Genomic DNA, 21,825 nt, shown 5'->3' on the forward strand with positions numbered 1-21,825 from the left:
TTTTGTCAAGGATGTGGAGAAATGGGAATTCCAGTACACTGGTTGGAAAAAAAAGGTGTAGAATTTTAGGAGTCAATATGGTGATATCTGTGGTCTTCTAACTTTGTTATGATAATTTAAACTTATTTTGAATACATAGTACTCGTATAACTTCGTATAATGTATGCTATATGAAGTTATTACGTATAAGTGACTTAATGTTAATAAATTTGACAATTTAGATGAAAATTTCATCTTGGCTAAACTGACACAAAAAATAGAAAATCTGAATAGTCATATTTGTTAAATGGTTATATCTTTGTGTACTTGAAGTACTTCTTAAAAGGAAAATTCTAGGCCTAGATGGTTTCACTGGTGACTGTAAACATTTAAAGACGTTATGCCAGTTTTATACAGTCTCTTAAGAAAATAGAAACAAAGGTAACACTTCCCAACTTGTTTTATGAAGCCAGCAAAACCCTTAAACCAAAATCTGATGAATAAATAACAAGGAAAGGAAATCCCTGACCAATATCCGTCATGAATACAGCCCCAAAAGTCCTGAGCAAAATATTAGCAAATTGAATCCTGGTATATATGAGGGTACTTCAGATAGCTCATGGGAAGATTTGTATTTTAATTCTATTTTCCCACAAACTTATTGAAGTATCCTGGTATAAGAAAAGTGTGAGTGAGTTCTCACTTGGTTAGTTCCTGTGAGAGCTGGTTGCTTAAAAGACTGTGGCACCTCCTCTCTCTAGCTTGCTTCCTCCTGCCATGTGATCTGCTTGTAACTGCCGGCTTCCTGCTGCTTTCTGCCATGAGTAGAAGCAGCCTGTGTCCCGTGCCAGATGCAGTTGTCCCAGAATCATAAGCCAAATAAACCTCTGTTCTTTGGAAATTAAAAAAAAAAAAGAAAAGAAAAATTGTAAGTCACAAACTGGTGGTGTTTATTCTAGGAATCCAAGGTTAGCCTAACACTCAGAAATCATTCAAGGTAAACCATATAAACAGAATAAAGGGGGTGGGGGGGAAACATGATTATTTCAGTGGATGAGAATTTGGTAAATTTAACCCCACTTCATGATAAAAATTCTTACAGAGGCCAGTTTTTCTCAAGATGATGAAATGTACAAAACTGTAGCTATCAAACTTAGTGGTGAAGTACTGAATGCCTTTTCCCCCCAATTCAGGAACACCAGTAGTACCACTTCCATTCAGCATCATGCTGGAGTTCCTGGCCAATTTCAGTGAAGGAGAAAAATAAAAGTTAAAAGTATTGGAAAAGAAATAAAACTGTTTTTGAAGATGATGTGATTGTATACTTGGAAAATCCAAAGAAATCTACAAGCTATTAGAATAGGGTATAAAGTCAGTATACAAAAATCAGTTATACTTCTGTATACAGTTGACCCTTGCACAACATGGGTTTGAAGTGCCTGAGTCAATTCCTACTTTTTTGTTCCAATAAATATATCTGGGTTTGTGACAGTTTTTAAAAGCTCACAAACTGCATAGCCTAGAAATAAATAAATAAATAAATAAATAAATAAATAAATAAAAACATTAAGAAAAAGTTAGCTATGTCATGACTGCATAGAATGTATGTAGATAAGTCTATTTTAACATTTACTACCATAAAATGTATACAAATTTATTATAAAAAGTTAAAAATTTTCAAAACTTCAACACTTACAAACTGTACCTGTTGCCATTCTGAGTCCAGAGAAATGTAAACAAACATAAATATTCAGTAATAAATTATAACTGCATAAAGTAGTACATACTGTGCTACTGTAATAATTTTGTAGCCACCTCTTGTTGCTATTATGATGTGATGACGTGTTGCTGAGCTCAAGTGTTGCAGAGCTCAAGTGTTGCCATGTGCTTGTCATCTTTGAGTGAGCAGTTCATCTCTACAGTAAATTGCCTGTCTTAGTAAAAAGTAATCTCTTGCAGTTTTCTCTTCCCTATGATTTTCTCTTAATAATGTTTTCTTTTCTCTAGCTTACTTTATTAAAAGGATACAGTATGAAAAAGAGAAAGAAGAATATAGTATATAATACAAAATAATAAAAGGAGAAAAAATAATACAGTATATAATACAAAATATACCATGCAAAATTTGTGTTAACCAACTATTTATAGGTAAAGCTTCCAGTCAGCAGTAGGCTGTGAGTAGTTAAGTTTTTTGGGTGGTCAAAAGTTCTATGTGGGTTTTTGACTATGTGGGGATGGGATTGGTGACACTAACCCCTGAGTTCTTCAAGGGTCATCTGTACTAACATCAAACAATTGGAAAGTGAAAGAAGAAAACATTTACAGTAGCAGCCCTCCCCCATCAATTTAATTTAAAATGTGCAAGATCGCCACACTAAAAACTACAAAACATTGCTGGGAGAAATAAATGACAGCTTAAATAAAAGGAAGGCTATAATGTTCATGGATTTGGAAGACTTAAACTTGTTAAAATATCAATTATCCCTTGACTTACCTATTCATTCCCAATTAAAACCAACACAAGTTTTGGGGTCAGGGAAGGAGATAGACACATGCTAGTTTTAAAACATACTCGAAAATGCTGAAGGGCCTAGATTACCGAAGAGAATTTTAACGATAAAAGTTAAAATTTTTATATTACCAGAAATTGACTCTTTATAAAAAGCTAAAGTAACTAAGACAATGGTACTGATGTAAACATAGACAAACAGAGCAGTGGACTGTGTGGTGTTCAGAAACAGACCCTTTCAAGTGGGGTCACCTGATTTTTCGACAAAGCTGATGCTGCAGCTCACTGAGGGAAAGGGTGATAAATGGTGCTGAATCAATTGGATATCTGTGTAAATAAAATGAACCTGAACCTTTACTTCAAACCATACACAAAATTTATTTGTGGTAGATTATAGAATGAAATGGGCTAAAATAATAAAGTATCTAGAAGGAAAGAAGAAAATTTCCTTAGAAAAGGCAAAGATTTCTTGAACAAGATGCAAAAAGCACTAACCAAAAAAGAAAATATTCATTAATTTAATATTGTTTTAAATTTAAATTCATTAAAGAACTTCTGTTCATCAATAGACAGCACTAAGTGATGGAAAACACAATCCAGTTTTAATAAAAATGGACAAAAAATTTAAATGAAGTTTTTCAAAAAAGGATATCCAAATGGCCTTAATATTAAGCATATCAGAAGGTACTCAGCGACCTTAGTTATCAGAAGAATGCAAATTAAAATGACACCCAGCAAAATAGCAAATTAAAGATACCGATAATATGCAGTGTTGGCCAAGATGTGTAGAAACAGTGTTGGTGGGATTGTAAATTGTTGTAACAACTTTGAGAAACTGTTTGGTGGTGTCTACTACTTAAATAAGCCTTCTCTGTGACCCAGCAATTGTACTCATTTTATATACATATTCGAGAAATGTGCATGAATATTCATAACGTTTGTAACAGCCTCCAACTGGAAAGGACCCAAATGGAATAGATAAATATATTATGGTATATTCATCAATTGGAATACTTCAAATGATTGCCAAACACAATTACACGATGGATCTCAGACATAATAATAATAATAATGAGCAAAAGAGTATATACTGTATGTTTCTATTTATCTAAAAATCAAAAACAGGTCAAATTAATCTGTAGTGGAAGAAATAAGAGAACTGTATATCGTTGGTCATTACTATCATTGGTTAGGGCCCTTCCTTCATGGTGTCCCAGGAAGCATTCTGTCTTGATCTGGATGGTGGTTACTCAAGTATAAACATAACTAAAAAATCATTGACTTATACATGTTCAGTTAGTATATGTTGCTGTGTGTATGTAATACCTCAAAATATTTTCTGAACAGTGATATTTGCTACAGTGGGGTAGGCTTGGAATTATTACATGCTAAAATTTATTTTTCGGGAAATTTTTAATCCAAAAATTTTATGTGGTGAAGTGCACAGTGTGGCCTTTGAGTTCAAAGACTTTGGTTCTAAACCTTTCTCTGCTGCTTTTCACTCCCTCCAGTCTTATTAAACTTGGGCCCTGTGATCGTGTGCAAATTATTGAATCTCTTTCAATCATAGTAGGGTGGAGATGATAACTTCCCTTTCTAATCCTGGGATATCAAAAAGATTTAATGAAATCATTGATGTGAAAGTGCTTTGCAACTAGTGAACTATGCAGATTTATATTATTTTCATAATTCAATGAGACATTATGTCTAGGTTCATATATCCAAATGCTGGAATCCCCCATAGATATTGTAACAGGAATCTAGTTGCCCTATGTTACAGGACACCCTGTTTTCTTTCTTTTTTGAGATGACTGTGAGAAATTTGAAGTGCTCTTAGAAATCTGGGAGTACCTAAGGGAATGGGAAGATAGCTAGGATTGCTTTGAGACACCTACGTTATTATCCCAGACACTGGCTGATTCATTTCTAACATTTGGTTACTTGTCAAAGGTTTAAGCTTTGGAAGAACCTTTAGCTTCCTTTGGAAGAACCTATAGCTTCTCTAATTGCATTTCATCAACCCTTATGATGTAATTGATTATCAAATGCACTTTTATTGTATGTGCAACCAAGAGAGAAAAAGCCACTGCCAATTATAATTGTAAGAAGCTATTGATTGCAAGATAACTGACTACTTGACAGAAATTAATTAGGGGAAAAATGTGCATCTTAGAATCAGTGAAATAGTAGAGGTTTTTATGCAGTTCGCTGTTGGTTTATTGGGAAATTTTTAGTTTGTGTGGATTAGTATGACTTTTAATAAAGCATTTTATAGCTCTATAAAAATGTTATTCATATTTACACAATTACTCGGGAGGTCAAAATCAAACACATAATTTACAGAGAAAATAAAATATGAGGTAACATATTCATCGATGTAATTTGGACACTTTAAATTCACACATTGAAGTGACCCACACTATCTTTTTACTTACTTAGTAATGATTACCATCAAGTCACAACTAAATTTTGGTAACCTAGTGTTTTATTAGTACACAGTCACAGCATAAATTGTGAAATATTTTATAAGAACCTAAAGTCTTGTCCATTACTTTTATCTCTTAACAGCTAGTACACGGTAGGCTCTCAAATATTTGTTGAATGAGTTAATAAAAAGTTTCTGAATAATCACTTTTAGCTTTGTATTTGTCGTCTGAAAGCAACAAGAGATTTTGAATTCTTCAAGGTCAATACTCTTTTCCCCTTAAACCTAAATTTTCCACATTGAAAACTGATACCAAGATTAAGACCTGTTCCTGCATGTAAGCTAGTATTCCAGATACTTAATGGAAGATATAAGGCAGGATGTCCTTTTTGGTCTTAGAAAAATCCAAATGTGCATAAGAAGTAGGTGATTAATGCTTGAGAGCTAGTATTAACGTAGAAGCTACGCTAAGTTCCCCATAATAAAAGCAGTTCTACATATCATTGTTTTTGACTTCAGGGGTAGTCTTATAAACCAGCATATTTGCTAAAGCACTTTGTCTTTGTCTTCTCTTTTATTTCCTTGTTACTTTTATATTAATATGTAATGGAATTAATGGAACATATAGCTTTTGTATGTGGGAGTCTGACTTTTTTTTTTTTAAGCCTGTCTCATTCACCTGACAAAGGAATCATAGCAATGCTAGTGAGAAATGCATGGACTAAATTGTAAATGGGAAACAGTAGGGGTATATAGAAGTATAGTTTGTTTTTGTTTTTGTTTTAAAATACCTTTTCAATTGAATGAGAGCTTAGCAGTATATTTAAAAATAAAGGGAAAGAGCCAGTAGAGATGATGAGAGGAAATGATTACATGTTCAGTTCAATAGGGCAAATAAGGGACTTTCCTCTCCCCATGTACTATTCCACTCCTGTCCATTTCTAAAGTTACTGAAAACCACATTATGTTATGGATTTTATTGCTCATTTATGTGAAAAAGGGTTTATCTAAATAGCCTTTAGAGGTCGTAATATAATGCCCTATTTTGAATACCATGATAAATTACAGTTTAATAAATAGCTCACACCATTTTTATATTTGATCAGAAAATATCTGTAATTCTTGGGACTGCTGATAATATTCCAAGGAAATGTGCGAAACTAAATCACCTACTGACAGCTACTTTTTAATCTCCCTTTCTTCATAGCTGCTGGTTCTTAGTAATGCTATCCTGGCCTCATATGAGATGCAAAACTTGTTTTGATGAGAAAGTAGGCCAGACATTCAGGGGTGCTTTTCCTGAAAACTTTTAACTCTCATGGCCTGCTGGACCTCAGGTTGGCCACTGGAGAGCAAAGAAAAGAACTGTATTTCATGTGCAGCAGACGAGGAGCTTCATCAGGAACCCGCAACAATGGAGATAGGAGCCAAAGGTCATAGAATAAGATCACTGTTAGCCATAGGACCCAACAGGGTAGTTTGCTGCCTGTGTGACTTTTCTGGTCTTAATAATGTGGGCATGATGCTTTCTAAGGGATTTTTTTTTTTATGGGTAAATTTTAGAGAACTGATGATTTTATTCATTGTTCATCAGTACGAGGATGTCGTCCAGGAAAGATTGTACAGACGACTGAAGCGGAAGTTCGGGGCTTATGTATCAAGTCTCGGGAGATCTTCCTTAGCCGGCCTGTTCTTTTGGAATTGGAAGCACCAGCGAAAATTTGTGGTACGTAAATGGATAAAGTTGGAAACAACTCTTTTGAATCATGTTTTCCCTTCCATATTTACATTGAGGATAATTTAGGTAAAAAGATTTTTTTAAAGAGAAGATTGATAGGTTTTATTAAATAAAATATAAAAATGTAAACTTTCATTAAAAAAAGACAAAATATTTGGTAAATATACAGCAGATAAAAAGATTGCTATTCTTTATATATAATGAGTTCTTAGAAATAAATGAAAAAGATAACATAACAGAAAAGTAACAAAAAATAGGGAGAAGCAAAACTTAGAAGAAATTTAGATGACCAGTATTCATAAGGTCCACAGAATCACTAGTAATCAGTGAAATGCTATTTAAAACAAGTCCCCAGCTCTAGTCAGAGTACAAAAAAAATCAAAGATTGATATTTAGTTTTGTCAAGGATGTGGAGAAATGGGAATTCCAGTACACTGGTTGGAAAAAAAAGGTGTAGAATTTTAGGAGTCAATATGGTGATATCTGTGGTCTTCTAACTTTGTTATGATAATTTAAACTTATTTTGAATACATAGTACTTTACACTTTGTATTTGTTTTTTTAAGGCTTCCACTGGCTTTTAGCCAAAAGCAAAACTTATGACCTTAAGTTGAGTGATCTCATTTTTGTAACTAGAAATATTGCTGCTTAGAGAGTCACATTTTTCTCTAATTCAAATAACATTAAGAAATGATATAAATAATGTATCCGGCTTTTGGTTTGATAATGCAGGTATTCTTTGTAGTCTTTACTAGTGTGTGTGACATAGCTTTTGTAGACTTACTGTGAGCTTTTGCTAGAACAAGGATAGTTTGCTATATGCAAAACTTTTCTTTCTCCTGCATGTTTCTTAGTGATCCACATTCACACGATGTAAACTGCACGTACTTAGTGTGCTGTTTAAATACTCTTTATTCTCTTTCTAAATGTGGTTTATTAAATCATGTGCTTGGGGCTTCTTTGTACACTGCCCAGCAAATAAGACACTAAGTAAATGTTCGTTGAATAGATTAGCAGGTAGTAATTGGGAATTTTGTGGAAACGATCAGTCTCTTCTATGAATTTAAATAAAGCAAATGTAGTTACTTATAGGTGATCTTAAAATGATTTGAAGTACTCTTTAAAGGTACTCTTTAAAATGCTTTAGTGTAGAAATAACTTGAAAGTAATAGAAGTTATTTGTACTACATATTTCAAAGTTCTTGCTATTTCTCTTCCTATTTAGTATAACAAAGTGACCTAAATTAAATTGCCAGATAATAAGATAATGTATTCATTATCTATTGTTGTATAACCAATTACCCCACAACTATGTGTCTTACAACAACATTAATTTACCATCTCATAGTTTTTGTGGGTCAGGAGCTTGGACACAGCCTAGCTGGGTCCTCTGGTTCTGGGTCTCTCTCAAGGCTCCTGTCCAGGTGTGATCTGGAGCAGCAGTCATCTGAAGGTTCAACTGTGAAAGGATTCAGTTCCTTATGGGCTGATGGACTGAGGGTCTCAGTATCAAATGAGCGGTTGGCTGGAGGACTCCCTCAGTTCTTTGCTACATGGGCTTTTCCATAAGACAGCTGGCTTCATCAGTGAGCATGGAAGAAGGTAAGAGTACAAGCAAGGGGGAAGTCACATTCTTTTGTTACCTAATCTTGGAAGTGACAGCCCATCTCACTTTTGCTGTAGCCTATTTGTTAGAAGCAAGGTGCTAGGTGTAGCCTGTGCGCACAAGGGGAAAAGAGTATACAAGGGTATGAACATTGGGGACCATTTCATAGAAGCTGCTAACAACACTTAACCAATTTTTCTAAAACTAACTTCTGTTTTTAGGAGATATTCATGGACAGTATACAAATTTACTGAGATTATTTGAGTATGGAGGTTTCCCACCAGAAGCCAACTATCTTTTCTTAGGAGATTATGTGGACAGAGGAAAGCAGTCATTGGAAACCATTTGTTTGCTATTGCCTTATAAAACCAAATATCCAGAGAACTTCTTTCTCTTGAGAGGAAACCATGTGTGTACTAGCATCAATCGCATTTATGGATTCTCTGATGAATGTAAGTGAAAGTAAAAACTTAGAAAGTGATAAATGGAAACATTTCCTAATAATTTTCTGGTTCAAAAAAGTTCTTTCAATTCAGAGTATTTTCAAAATATGATCTACCAGGCATAGGCCCAGGAAGAAGAACCTGACTCTGGGATACATATCACTAATTAAGTTGGTTCCTTGGGATCTCCTTGGTCATTGTGTTTCAGATTGACGGCAGTTTACGTGCCTAAAGAGGCCCTCTTTTAATCAGTTTACCTGGTTAAAAAAAAAATATATATATATATATATATGGCAAAGAAAAATCCAGCTGAAAATGGAGGTCACTGTAGACAGTGGCTTCTGTTTTTTGTTTCCATTAAATTTTAGCTGTCACCATTCTTGTGATATGACAGAAGCTCTTAGCCCTGTTACAAGAAATATTGTGAATTTCTGTGAAACTTTTTAAAAGTTGAAGTTTATTATTAGAATTTTAGTTTATGCCTACAAATCTAGAGAGGAAAGGGTGTTGAATACTCTGGAATATCCTTGTATTATTGTACTTTTTTTCATCAGTAGGAAATCACTGATTTGCTGCTGTGTAGTAGTGTTTCCAAGTGCAATAACTAAATTATCTTTCTACATTTGATATTTTGGTATAGTGTTTCCAAGTGCAATAAGTAAATTATCTTACTACAGTTGATATTTTGGTTTTGTTAGATAAGTATGGGAATGATTATTTGTTAAGTAAATTATAATATAGAGTCACTTACAACGATTTTCAAATTGAATTCAATTTTTACTGCTGAATTCTTCATTAAAGTCTACTTTTGCTTATTTCCATCCTTCAATATGGTAGAGTCCTATTTGAACCCATTTCTCCTGATTCATATAATAATTTGACAAATGTGGAGGACATTTTATATATGCCTGGCACTATTCTAAGTGCTGGGAATACAGCAATACATGGGACAGATGACACCTACTCTCATGGAGCTTATGTTTAAATGAGAGTGATTCTATATTTGATTTTATGTTGCATTTTTATTTCTGAGATGTAGTGTGTGGTTTGAATTGTTTAAATCAGACCAGTAGAGAGGAAGTTTGGTTGGAGTACATCAAACTATAACCTACGTCTTTCTAAAGCTACATCAGAAACAGAGGTGCATTCTTAGAGGATAAAATGTGGGCATGAGTACTCTTGAGGAAAGAAATGCCATCAAATGAAATAATGTGTGGGAGAGCAGCTCATATACAGTGCTTTGAGTTATACTTACTCATCAAGAGATGGGCTATAGCATAAAAGCATAGGAAAATTAGTACTCGTGTCTTTCATCCCTTCCCTGGCATAGAAGTTGCAACATTTTGCAAATTGAGGACAATTAAGTAACTCCAAAAAGATGTTAAAACTTAAGGATGTCTTTGTTGTAGCTATTTATGCTAGGCCACAGGAAAATCATAGCCTTTGTGTCTCTCCACAGGAAAATCATAGCCTTTGTGTCTCTATTTATATTTGTTATAGTGCCAAGTTGTAATTCACTCACAAGGGAATACGAGTTAAGCTCCTGGAAATTCCCTTTTCTTGGCAGTAAGTTTATAGACTGTGTTACTCAGTGCATTAGAGTTACAGTGGACAGGCTCCAGAGGCACGCTTTTCACTTCTGTCTACTTAATTGGCATGTATTTAACTGGTGCACATGCTGAAGGGAAAAAATGAACTAGTAGCCTGTTCGATTGTTTCAAATTTTCCATATTATAGTGATCTTAAAAGACAAACTTGTTTGATACATTTGTTTTATAAGACATCTAGCACAATCTTTGAACTTTTTTAACTTTACTAAAGGTTTATTTTATTGTTATTCTGATTTATTACCTTTTTTAAAGTATACAAATTACAATTATTCGTTATGGAAAATGTGCTACATAAGTATAAAGAGGAAAATTGAAATAATTCATAAGATGGAGAACAAATTAGAACAATTTTGGGTTTTTTATTTATTCTATTCTGCTTGTTCTTTTTCTAGGCAAACGAAGGCTTAATATTAAATTGTGGGAGACCTTCACTGATTGCTTTAACTGTCTGCCTATAGCTGCCACTGTGGATGAGAAGATCTTCTGTTGTCATGGAAGTAGACTAGTAAATTTGCCTTATGGATTTTTCTTATTGTGCTTTTATTATTCAGAAAAGACCTACGAAGGGGCTGGCTGGTTGGCTCAGTTGGTTGGAGAACGGTGTCATAATACCAAGGTCAAATGTTTGGATCCTCGCACTGGCCAGCCACCAAAAATAAATAAATAAAAATAAAAAGGAAACAAGAAAAGACCTATGATAATATGACAATTAAGGTGCTATGGAGAAACAAAGCAGTGCTTGTGTGAAAACTCAAGTGATTAAAACTGTTTTAAACATGGCTAAAACCTCTTTTCATAATTAGAAATTTATTATTTATAAATAATGAATATTTAATATTTATCTTTACAGAGTTTCACATATAAAGAGCGTTAAGTAGAGTTTTGTTTGGAAAAGATATTTCCCCCTTTGCTTCAAGTTTTAAAGAAAGATACCCATGTTCTCAGTAAAAATGAGAGGATCATTATCTTTCTGCCTATATTGAATACTTTTCATCAGAATCCGAATATAATGGAGTTTGAGGTTTCATGCAATGTGTCTGCTTTGGTCCTTAAAATAATTTTTTGTTAGGATGGCAATTTATTTTGTATGATTTGTGAAATATGTTTGAATATATAAAAGTTCACTTGAAAAAATTAACATATGTGTCTAGCACTTGGCTGGATGCCATGAAAATATATAGATACTTTATTAGTCCATTTCTGTTGCTTATAACATAAATGCTTGAAATGGGGTGATTTGTAAAGAAAATGAAATTTATGGCTTACATTTTCAGAGGCTGGGAAGCCCAGAGTCCAGGGAACACATCTGGTGAGGGTGTTCTTTGGTTGTGGCTGTACAGTAGCGCAGGGGTCTCATGTGGCAGAAACCAGAGCAGAGAGACTCTCACATGCTATCCTTTTATCAACAGTTATAATGGGGATTAAGCTTCAGTGACTTAAACTTGGGGGACACAATTCAATGTATATCAGATACTATTAGATCTGGTTGTTTTGAATAATTAAAAAAACATTGATAAAACATGTTTATGAAACAGATAATTGATTAATAAAAGGGATATAATTATGAATACTTCTGGAGACAATAATTATTATCAGAAGTCAGGAAAAGGAGATAATTGTTGATCAAATGTTTACGGAGGCATGGATTTTACAGGATAAATAGATTTGTAGATATGATTCGGACTTGACAGTCTTTGTATGTTGTCTAGTTTAGGGAATGTGCAAGAACAGGCCCAACTAGAATGTCAAGTACATGTTGGGGAATGACAAGATCAGATTATAGAGATTAAAATACTGAGGAAAGGAGTTTGTTGAATAGTTTAATTGCTATATTGGGTTTTTTGTACTGGGAAGTAATTTAATGAAAACAGTGTAAGAAAATTAGTTTTTTGTCAATATATGGGGAGAATTGAAGTGGCAAAATATTGAAAAGATAGATGTACTATTCTCTGACAGAACCTAATTTGCTCTATTAATCGGAACATGTTTTCCGATATTAAACATTTAAGGAATTGTAGTTCTTGCCCATTAGTATAGCTAAGACTAGAAATGTGGTTGTATGGAATATGAATGATGAGCTTTCATTCCCTGAGATAAAACTTGGGTTGCCTACAAGAGAAAAATAATAGCTTATGTTTATGTAAAACTTTACAGATTGCAGAGAAATTTTTATGGGCTTCTTCTAGTGTATCCTTCTGACCAATAGTTTAAGCATTCCTGAAGATAATGAAAATGTTGGACTTGGATGTAAGAAGGTCTTAGGGGACCAAGTGCGGCACTTTAATGTGGAAGTTAAAGTGTTTAAGATTAGATGGTAAGAAGTAGCAAGAGTTTTAGGAAGGGATGCAATTGAGTATGTTCCTGTGAAGGACAGGGAATGGTTGGAAAGAAAGAATGGTGGGGCTCTTTCCATGGGAAATCTTTTGAAATATAAGGGAATTTCATTTCTCTGGTAGGGAAAAATGGAGAAGATGGTGTAATCATTAATTCCCTATCATATCAAAGTGAGATTCATAATAACTCAAAATGTTGACCTTTAAGATAACATTAAAAGGAATTTTTGAAGTATCTTTATTTTCACACAGTGAATCTACTTATGATTAAATGTTTTTTGAGTGACTTAAAATTGTTTAGCTGTCAGGGCTGCATCTCATTTTTTTTTTTTTTTTTTTTTTTTTTAGGACTGTCACCAGATCTTCAATCTATGGAGCAGATTCGGAGAATTATGAGGCCAACAGATGTCCCTGATACAGGTAAGTACATAAAAATTTCATTGATTAATTTTAGTAAAGTTTTGGCATATTTTAACCTAATTATACTTAGTGAAAGTAGGATTGGTTTATGTAATAAAAAGAGGTCTTTTTATAGTTAATAAGTTAACTACTTTATTTTATTTTGTAATAATCGTTCCCCAAAATACAGAACTTTAAAATTTTTATATAATTTGATTCTGTTACACTTATTTTACCACTGAAAAGACTTGCTCTTTATTCCTTGTACCTTCCTTTCTTTCTAGATTCCCTCATTCATATTGGCATTGGTAATGTCCTTTAAAAATTTAAGTTAGTCAAAAATTTTTTTTAATTAAAATAGTCTTTCTTTCTTAATCAAGGATACAGTGACCTTTTAAATTATCTAGTAGTTTTCTGTTATTTTATGCATCATCTGTATTTCACGTTTTCAGAACTCTAAAGGCTCTAGAAATGTGTGGTCAATTTTATGAAAATTGCAAAAATGTATGTGAAAACTTGTGAAAAAATTATGAAAACTGACTACTTAGACGTTAAGTACGTTGAGTTGTTAAGCAAATCAAAGCAAAGTAAATTTCAGTTGTGCATAAAATGCTGTGTTTGATTAACCAGTAAGCCTAATATAATTTTATAGGTAAGTTATAGTCACATTTGCCTCTTATCCTAACTTTACTAATGGCTTTAAAATGTTGTTACTCATATTTGAATACCAGTGTATGTATTAACGTATCTAATCATGGCATTCATGTCATGAAATGCCATGAAGACCTGTTGAATTGAATGAAGTTAATTTGCTTTGCTTCCTCAATTTAGCTTTTGCTTAAAACGTCAATATTTTTCTATGTGGAGTTTTCTGACACAGAATGTGTGCGTTTTTTTTCACATAGCCAGATTTTGACACCAAGTGGGTGTTCAATTTAGTTCTGACATTAGCTCCCAGAGTTAGCACAGACTTCGCAGGTTAAGGGCTCCATTCCTCAAGACTGCCACAAGACTCCCACTTCAGGTGCTAGCCACAAGTGGGGTTCCAATGTGATCTACACTTCTGTCTGGCTGATTGCAGGTTCAGAGGTTCCCACAACCCCCTCCTTAGGTGCTTTAATTAAATTTACGGGTTTATTATAAAAGATAAAACTCAGAGATAGCCAAGCGAAAGAGATACATAGGGAAAGGTACTAGTGGTAGAGGAGGGATAGCCCAGATCTTCCCTGTGCTCTCTGGGCATGCTACTTTCCCAGCATACCAATGCGTTCACCAACCTGGAAGCTCCCTAAATCTTATTGTTTGTGAGGGTTTATTTTTATAGAGCTCAGTTTAGGAACATGCTATATATGAAAAAAAGAATGGCCCTTTAGCTTGCTGATAAGAGGATTATTTATTGGTAATTTTGTAAAGGGTAATTGATTATTCCTCAAGTAAGTATTGGGCTGGTTGGTCATTAGGTTCATTTCCCACTGTTAAGATTCAAAGATTCTCAGATAAGCACTAAAAAATATTCACAGACCAGTGCCTGAGCAAAACATGACTAAAACTCTAAATTGGGCTGTTAAAAACATGCATTTTTTCACTATTTTCAAGTGTCATTGGATTGTTTTGATCATTGTATTGAAAGCCTGATAATATCTCTCTAAGTGCTACTCATGATTGCACATCAAATAGTGTAGTCATGAGTACACTATTATAAATAGTGTGTGTATGTGTTTTTTATACAGTCCTCTTCAACCAGAGAGGACTTATGAGTTGAGACTCACTGTCCCAGTGGATTTTTGTGCTGCTGGTTTTCTTTAAACATCATAGTGGGAGCTTAGGAAATATCAGAGAGAGAAATTAAGAGTACATTGCCACTAATCCCTAAAAGGGTTTTCCAAAGGTCTTCAAAGGATAATTCAATTGAGACAAGCTGTACTATGACTGAAAATGAGATCTCCTTTCCTGCTAAGCTGTATTATGAAGTTTTTGGATTCTTGAAAAAGAAAAGTCTTAAAACTGACTCATTCTATAAAAAAAATTTTCCCTTAGCCACCATGGTTCTTAGAAAACTACTTCATATCTCAACATCCACCCTGCTCTTAATCTCACTGCAATTTGACTTTGAGTCTATCTCAAGATTTCCACTGAAGATACCCAGGTAGATATTTTTAGTCCTGACCTCTTTTTCTAGACCCAAAACATTACTAAAATCAGGGATCTATCTGATTTGTTTCTCCATAGTACCAGGCCTCAGTGGAAATGTTCTCTTTCTCCAAATTGATCTATAGATCAAATTCTAATGAAATCACATTTGAAGGTTTTATGGAATTAAATACCTTATCAATTAATTCAGGCTGATTCTGAAGTTTAAGTGTAAGAACAAAGGATCAAAATAACAAGACAATCCTGAAGAAAAACTCTTAAGCGTGATTCTAGCCCAACTAAATATGAAGACTTTAAAAAGCTCTAGTGTGTTATTGGCTCAGGGATAAGTAAAATAGACTAATGGAGTAGACTATGGTGCTTAAAAACAGACTCTGTCACTCTGTAAGGAAAGGATGAAATATTCAGGAAATGCTGCTGGTTCAATTGTTTCTTCAGATAGAGAAACTATACACAAAAGATTAACAGCCTTTTTCATTTATTGTTGTGTTCAGAGTGTGATGTACACTTATTTCATATATTTGGAAAGTACTCCCTTAAGAGAGTACTGGCAGGATTTGTATTGTTTCTTTAACAAAGAGTTTCTAAGTATGATAACCTGGGATACCTTGGGGGCAGGGGATTGTTTAGTAAAGGGTAGGAAGGCAGGAGAATTGAAATGTGATAAAAGTATGCTTTATTATATAAATTTTGGCATTTTTTCATTGCTGTATTGCTGTTCTTTAAAGTTTTGCTCTGTGATTTGCTGTGGTCTGACCCAGATATAGATGTGCAAGGCTGGGAAGAAAATGATCGTGGTGTTTCCTTCACTTTTGGAGGTGATGTAGTCAGTAAATTTCTGAATTGTCATGATTTAGACTTGATTTGTCGAGCTCATCAGGTATGAAATGTAAGACTCTTGCATATTTTAACAACATTTGTTAACTTCCCACTAGCCCTCTTTTTTTTTTTATTTTTGAGGGAACTGAGATCCAAGAAAGTTAAATGACATGTAACAAAAAAAAGCAGTAGGATAGGCAAAGCCAATAAATTATGTCTCACTGTTAACAACCTAATGAATGGTTTGTTAACCTTTTTTCACCCTATAAGAGGAAATGTTTCAAAAGAACATGTTTTTAGTACAATGAAACCCTAACAATTTTCAGTGCTTTTCCGAGCTTTTTAGACATGGTCTAGATTTTTATATAGTTCTTATATATTATGGATAACAATCAAATGAATTATGTGGGTCTTGTTTGAATTTTGATAAGAAAAAACCACACTGTAAAAAAGACGTTTTTGAAACAGTTGGGGAATATGATTATAAACTAGGTAGTAGATATCCGAGTGTCACTGTTAATTATTTTAGCTGTGATAAAAATCATTATTATTATGTAAAAAGAATGTTCATGTTTTTCTAGAAATGGATAAATGAAACGAATGTAGCAAAATCCTGATAATTATTGAATCAGGATGAGTGTTGAGTAAATGGAGTTTATTGAAGTCTTTATCTACTTTTGCCTATATTTGCAATTTTTCATTATAAGAGCCGATCTACAATTTAGAGTTTTGACGTTTTTTTCACCTGTAGATCGTACACGCTTTAAGGAGGGGACTATAACTTGTTTATTTTTGAATCTCTGTTGCCTTGTACAGTTACTGGTAATTGTAGCATGCACTTAGTGTTTGTTGAAGAAATGAATTAATAAGCAATGATGTATTTTAATAGTTCTTTACATATCAAGTGCTTGTGCTCTAAAACATAATATATTGATTGAAAGGCATTTAAAAAAATCTTAGGCTACCTTTGAGGCTATTAAATGTATTTGAATTTTTAAAATATATTTAAGATTCCTTGTTACTTTATTAAAGCCAAATTTATTAAACTAAGTATATGCTGTTCCACAGTACTTATTCTCTGGGACTTTATTCTCCACAACACTGGGCTATTTTTACTTCTTCGTCTGACCCTAAGTGAAAAAAAAAAAAATGATGACTGGCTTCTCATTCTCTGCATTTTTTATATCACATGCCTATTTTCTAGTAGAATTTTCTGGTTGTTCAATTGAAACAGTCATGTTCCTGAATCATTTGCATTTGGCAAAGTTGTCTTTTTATCAGCAAACATCGTGTTTATGGTTTTGAAAATTAAGCCTTCTATTAGATAACAGGGCAGAGCTGCTAAGTTACCTAACTATGAAATACCCACTCGTAATCGGTTTTTTCAGCCATAGATCTACATTCACTGTTTTTTTTCCAAAAAAGATGATAAATTAAGTCAGGTTATTGAACTACTTTAGTTTGCCTGGTCTTTTCTTTTCCAGAAATCTTCAAATCCTATACTGCTTATTTTCAATATTGTTATCTCTAAAATTAAGAGACCTACAATAGGAAATAACACAAACTAAAAGTATTTCCTTTAAAAAATGTGTGAAAGGATAAACAAATGAACTAAGAACTAAGAAACATGTACTGAGTGGCAAGCACTATGCTGAACTGGGGATAGATAAGGTGGCCACAGTCTTAACAGAAGATGCTAATATCTAAATTGTACTATGAAGTAATTTCAACAGAACGTGTTCTCAGTATGGAGGTAGGAGTTATTTTAAAAAGCAAGTGATTTTAGAGATGCTTTCCCGTATTAGCAAGTATTCTAGGATAATTTTGCTTATCAAAGGAGACCTAAAAGAGGCTTCAGAATGTAATGTTGCCTAAGTAAATAAATATGAAATGTTTACATGTTATTGCCTCCCTCTAAAATTTGTGGAGCCAAGAGAAACCTAAATTGTCTAAGTCACTCAGGAATTGACAACAGAGTCTAGAAGTCACGTTAAATCATTAAAGAAAACGATAACACATATAAAAGTTAATCTATTGGCAGGTAATTTAGGGAGCATAATCTGTGTGAATTAAATTCAACTTAGTAATGTTTTCAATATGTAGCTATATAATACTAATAGAAAATTTAAAAGCAAAGCAAGATTAGTTGGATTATACTGTCATCATCAGAGAAGTACTTGGGGGTCCCAGCTGTTGATTAAAATGATCAGAGACAAGAAGGAAGACACAGCAGACGAGGTGCAGGTGAAGAGCGGGAGGCCACTGCTCTCTCAGGCGAGTAGCCCCGACCCAGCCGCTGTTACAGTTTTTATTACATTTAGCAAGCTTGTGAATGCGAGATAAGCATTAATGCACAAATTCTGTTATACTTTTCTCAAGAGCAAGCAGAAGGCCGTTACCTCCCTTCTCAAGCACTTGGTTATCTATAATGCGCCTCCTGGGAACATCCCAAGAAAGTGTTCTCACAATTTCAAGCGTTCTCAAGGATTGTTTGCAGTCCTTGACATTTCTTGGTTGTTAACTCCTGGTGAACACGTCCTTGGGTGCTGACCACAGAAGTCCATTAACCATTTCCTTCACCCAGCTCCCTGCAGTCGCTATACCTATTAGCATATTTTGTTTTTGTTTCATGGGGAGCCTTAGAGATGGTACGATTTTTAAGCTTTTTGGTAATAATGTATGATTCCATTTAAGTTGAATGCCTGCCACTATAGAAAAGGCACACCAATTTTAATGCTCTAAGCAGTTTAAGAATAATAACCACAACTTCCGAAAAAACAAGGTTTTTAAAATGTCTTTGCCACATTAATCGCAATTAGTAGAGACGGTTGGGAATTGCCTATTAATAAATGTTTTCTCTTTTGACATTTCCTTTCACAGGAGGTGGAAGATGGATATGAATTTTTTGCTAAAAGACAATTGGTAACCCTGTTTTCAGCCCCAAATTACTGTGGGGAGTTTGATAATGATGGTAGAATCATGAGCGTGGATAAAACTTTGATGTGATCTTTTCAGGTATGATGTAAATATAAATTTATAGCAACTAGAAATGTAATTAAAACTATTGTCAGAGGGTTTTTCTTGTAGATTCATGATCTTTCCTTGAGCAAATGTTGAAATTCAGAATTGATTCCCACTCAGACTCATCAGATTTATGATCTTTCCTTGAGCAAATGTTGAACTTCAGAATTGATTCCCACTCAGACTCATTGGAGATTTCTATTTTCAGTATTCAGAATTGAGTCCCACTCAGACTCATTGGAGATTTCTATTTTCAGTCACAGAGTGTTCATCCTTTTTATTATATATCCAATATGAGAGTTTTAGAGAACCTAAGTATGACAGTCGTCCTTGATTCAGATGCTTAATTGGTAAATTCCTCTTTTGGATTGTGGCTTACCTATTAAAGGAATGTAAATGCAATGCATAATTTAGTGTTTCGTTTTCTTTTGCAAGGTGAATGCGTGGGACAGATACTGGAGGGAGAGAGAGAATTATAAACTCAGATGAAAAAAAGGTAAAATATTTACTTACGAAAAAACTTGGTAAATAATCTTAAAGTACCCATTTATGAATAGAGAAACGTTTACATTTTAGAGAGGCCAGCTCTAGTTTTAGTGTGCTGCTTACGAGTCATTCTTGTTCACTGACTAAAATGACCTTAATCCTTTGTTTTTGCAAATGTTATTTTATGTCCTTGACGTGCCCACACTATATTTTCTCTTTTTAAATGTAGCGGGATGTTCCCATCCCTCTGATTCTTTGTTACATTGTACTGTTTTCATCAGCTAGTACAACTGGTAAATGACTGACTTCTCATTTATAATTTAGGTGTAGTAACCAAGCCTTATCCTTCAACAGTTGTCATAGTGGAGTTGGATTAAAATTTCTTTTCACTGAGGCACTGTGATGTTCTGAATAGTTTTAAGAATCACTTCATAAATCTTTTCTACGCATTTTTATCATAAAATCATGACATTTTCAATCTGTAATGTAGGTTCAAGCTCTAGGTACACCCACCAGAATGAGTATAATAAAAAAGTCAGTAACAAGTATTGGCAAGGATATGGAGAACGCAGAATCAATGTGAATTGTTTGGTAGGAATATAAAATGGGTACCTGCTTTGGAAAACAGTCTAGCAGTTTATCAAAAGGTTAAACAGAGAGTTATCATAAGACTCAGCAATTTCACTCCTTGTTATATACCCAAGAGAAATGAAAACAGATGTCCACATAAAAACTTGTACATGAATGTTCATTGCAGCATTATTTGCAATAGCCAAAAAGTGGAAATAGTTCAAATGTCCATCAGCTAATGATTGGGTAAATCAAATTTGGCATATACATATAATGGAATATTATCCAGCAATAAAAAGGAATCAAGTATATGTTATAATGTGGGGAATCTTCGAAAACATATGTGGAAGAAGCCAGTCACAAAAGACCACATATTATTTGATGTCAATAATATGAAATGTCCAGAATAGGCAAATCTATAGAGACAGAAAATAGATTAGTGGTTGCTTAGGGTTGGAGGGGTTGTGGGGAAGGTGGAGAGCAGGAATGGGGGATGACTGCTAATGTGAGCAACATTTCTTTTTAGGGTGACAAAAATGTTCTAAAATTAGATTATGGTAGTGGTTGTAAATCTTTGTAAACTAAAACCCATTGACATACACACTTTAAATGAGTGAACTTCATGGTAGTGAAATATACCAATAAAGCATTTAAAAAAAAAAATCTATACATTAAAAAATAAGGTGTGAAGAGTCTGTGACTTGTTGAAGATTAATTGCCCTGCTAAATAAATATGTCAGAATCATGATGAGAACCTAGGTCTTTTCACTATTAAACTGGTGTACTTTTTCTCACCACAGAGATCACTAATTTGAAAAAAAAATTTACTTAAAACTAGGGATTGGGTAGTTGATAGGAATAGTGTGCCCAGGCCTTTGTTGCTAAAGTATGAGTGGAATGACACATAATGACAGTGTTCAGACATGTGCACACTTTAAATGTGAGAAATGTTTGTGGAACTTTGCTGTTTTGTTCTGTATTTTTATTGCACTTTTACAATTTCTGTGAAATGGCAATATTTTACAATATGCCCTTTATTGAAAATAACCCATCATTCTAACAGTTTTCATGAACTTACTGTACTGGAAAGAATAACATTGTTAATAAGTTATTTACTTTCAGATATTGAAACCATCTGAAAAGAAAGCTAAGTACCAGTATGGTGGACTGAATACTGGACGCCCTGTCACTCCACCTCGAACAGCTAAACCAACAAAGAAAAGGTGAAGTAAGGAATTCTGTAAAGAAACCTTCAGATTTGTTAAGGACATACTGCAAAATATATAAGTGTGCACTGTAAAACCATCCAGCCATTTGACACCCTTTATGATGTCACACCTTTTAACTTAAGGAGATGGGTAAAGGATCTTAATTTTTTTTCTAATAGAAAGATGTGCTACACAGTATTGTAATAAGTAAAATCTGTTATAATATTAAACAACGTTAAACCCAAATTAAAAATTAGTCATTAAAGTTACATGTTCATGTATCACAATTTTTAAATTTGAAAAGCATCCCAGTTAAACTAGGTGTGATAGTTAAATCAGATGAAAGCATGATGATCTTTCTGTGTAATGTGGTTTTAGTGTTGCTTGGTTGTTTAATTATTGTGGCTTGTTGTGTTTGTTTTTGCTAGAATAATAGCAAATTTTTTTTTTTTCCCTAAACATTTTATTTTATTGTATTTTTATTTTTTTTTTCTTTTTGTCTTTTTTACTGACCGGTAACGTGATCGCA

At 33.7% G+C, this 21,825-nt stretch overlaps 1 protein-coding gene across 1 annotated transcript in view; it reads left to right on the top strand.

Annotated features, from left to right (window-relative positions):
- The window catches only part of LOC103607967 (serine/threonine-protein phosphatase PP1-beta catalytic subunit-like), a 39,663-nt gene extending 18,348 nt beyond the window's left edge, over positions 1 to 21,315 (top strand). The window contains 7 exon segments of the mRNA XM_008592413.1: positions 6,477 to 6,639; positions 8,478 to 8,708; positions 10,702 to 10,806; positions 12,991 to 13,062; positions 15,921 to 16,072; positions 18,892 to 19,026; positions 21,211 to 21,315. Coding sequence (XP_008590635.1) covers positions 6,477 to 6,639; positions 8,478 to 8,708; positions 10,702 to 10,806; positions 12,991 to 13,062; positions 15,921 to 16,072; positions 18,892 to 19,026; positions 21,211 to 21,315 — 963 coding nt within the window.
- Positions 21,316 to 21,825: the final 510 nt, after the last annotated feature.

Source organism: Galeopterus variegatus, unplaced genomic scaffold (assembly GCF_000696425.1).
Source record: "Galeopterus variegatus unplaced genomic scaffold, G_variegatus-3.0.2 Scaffold7902, whole genome shotgun sequence".
NCBI classification, from domain to species: domain Eukaryota; kingdom Metazoa; phylum Chordata; class Mammalia; order Dermoptera; family Cynocephalidae; genus Galeopterus; species Galeopterus variegatus.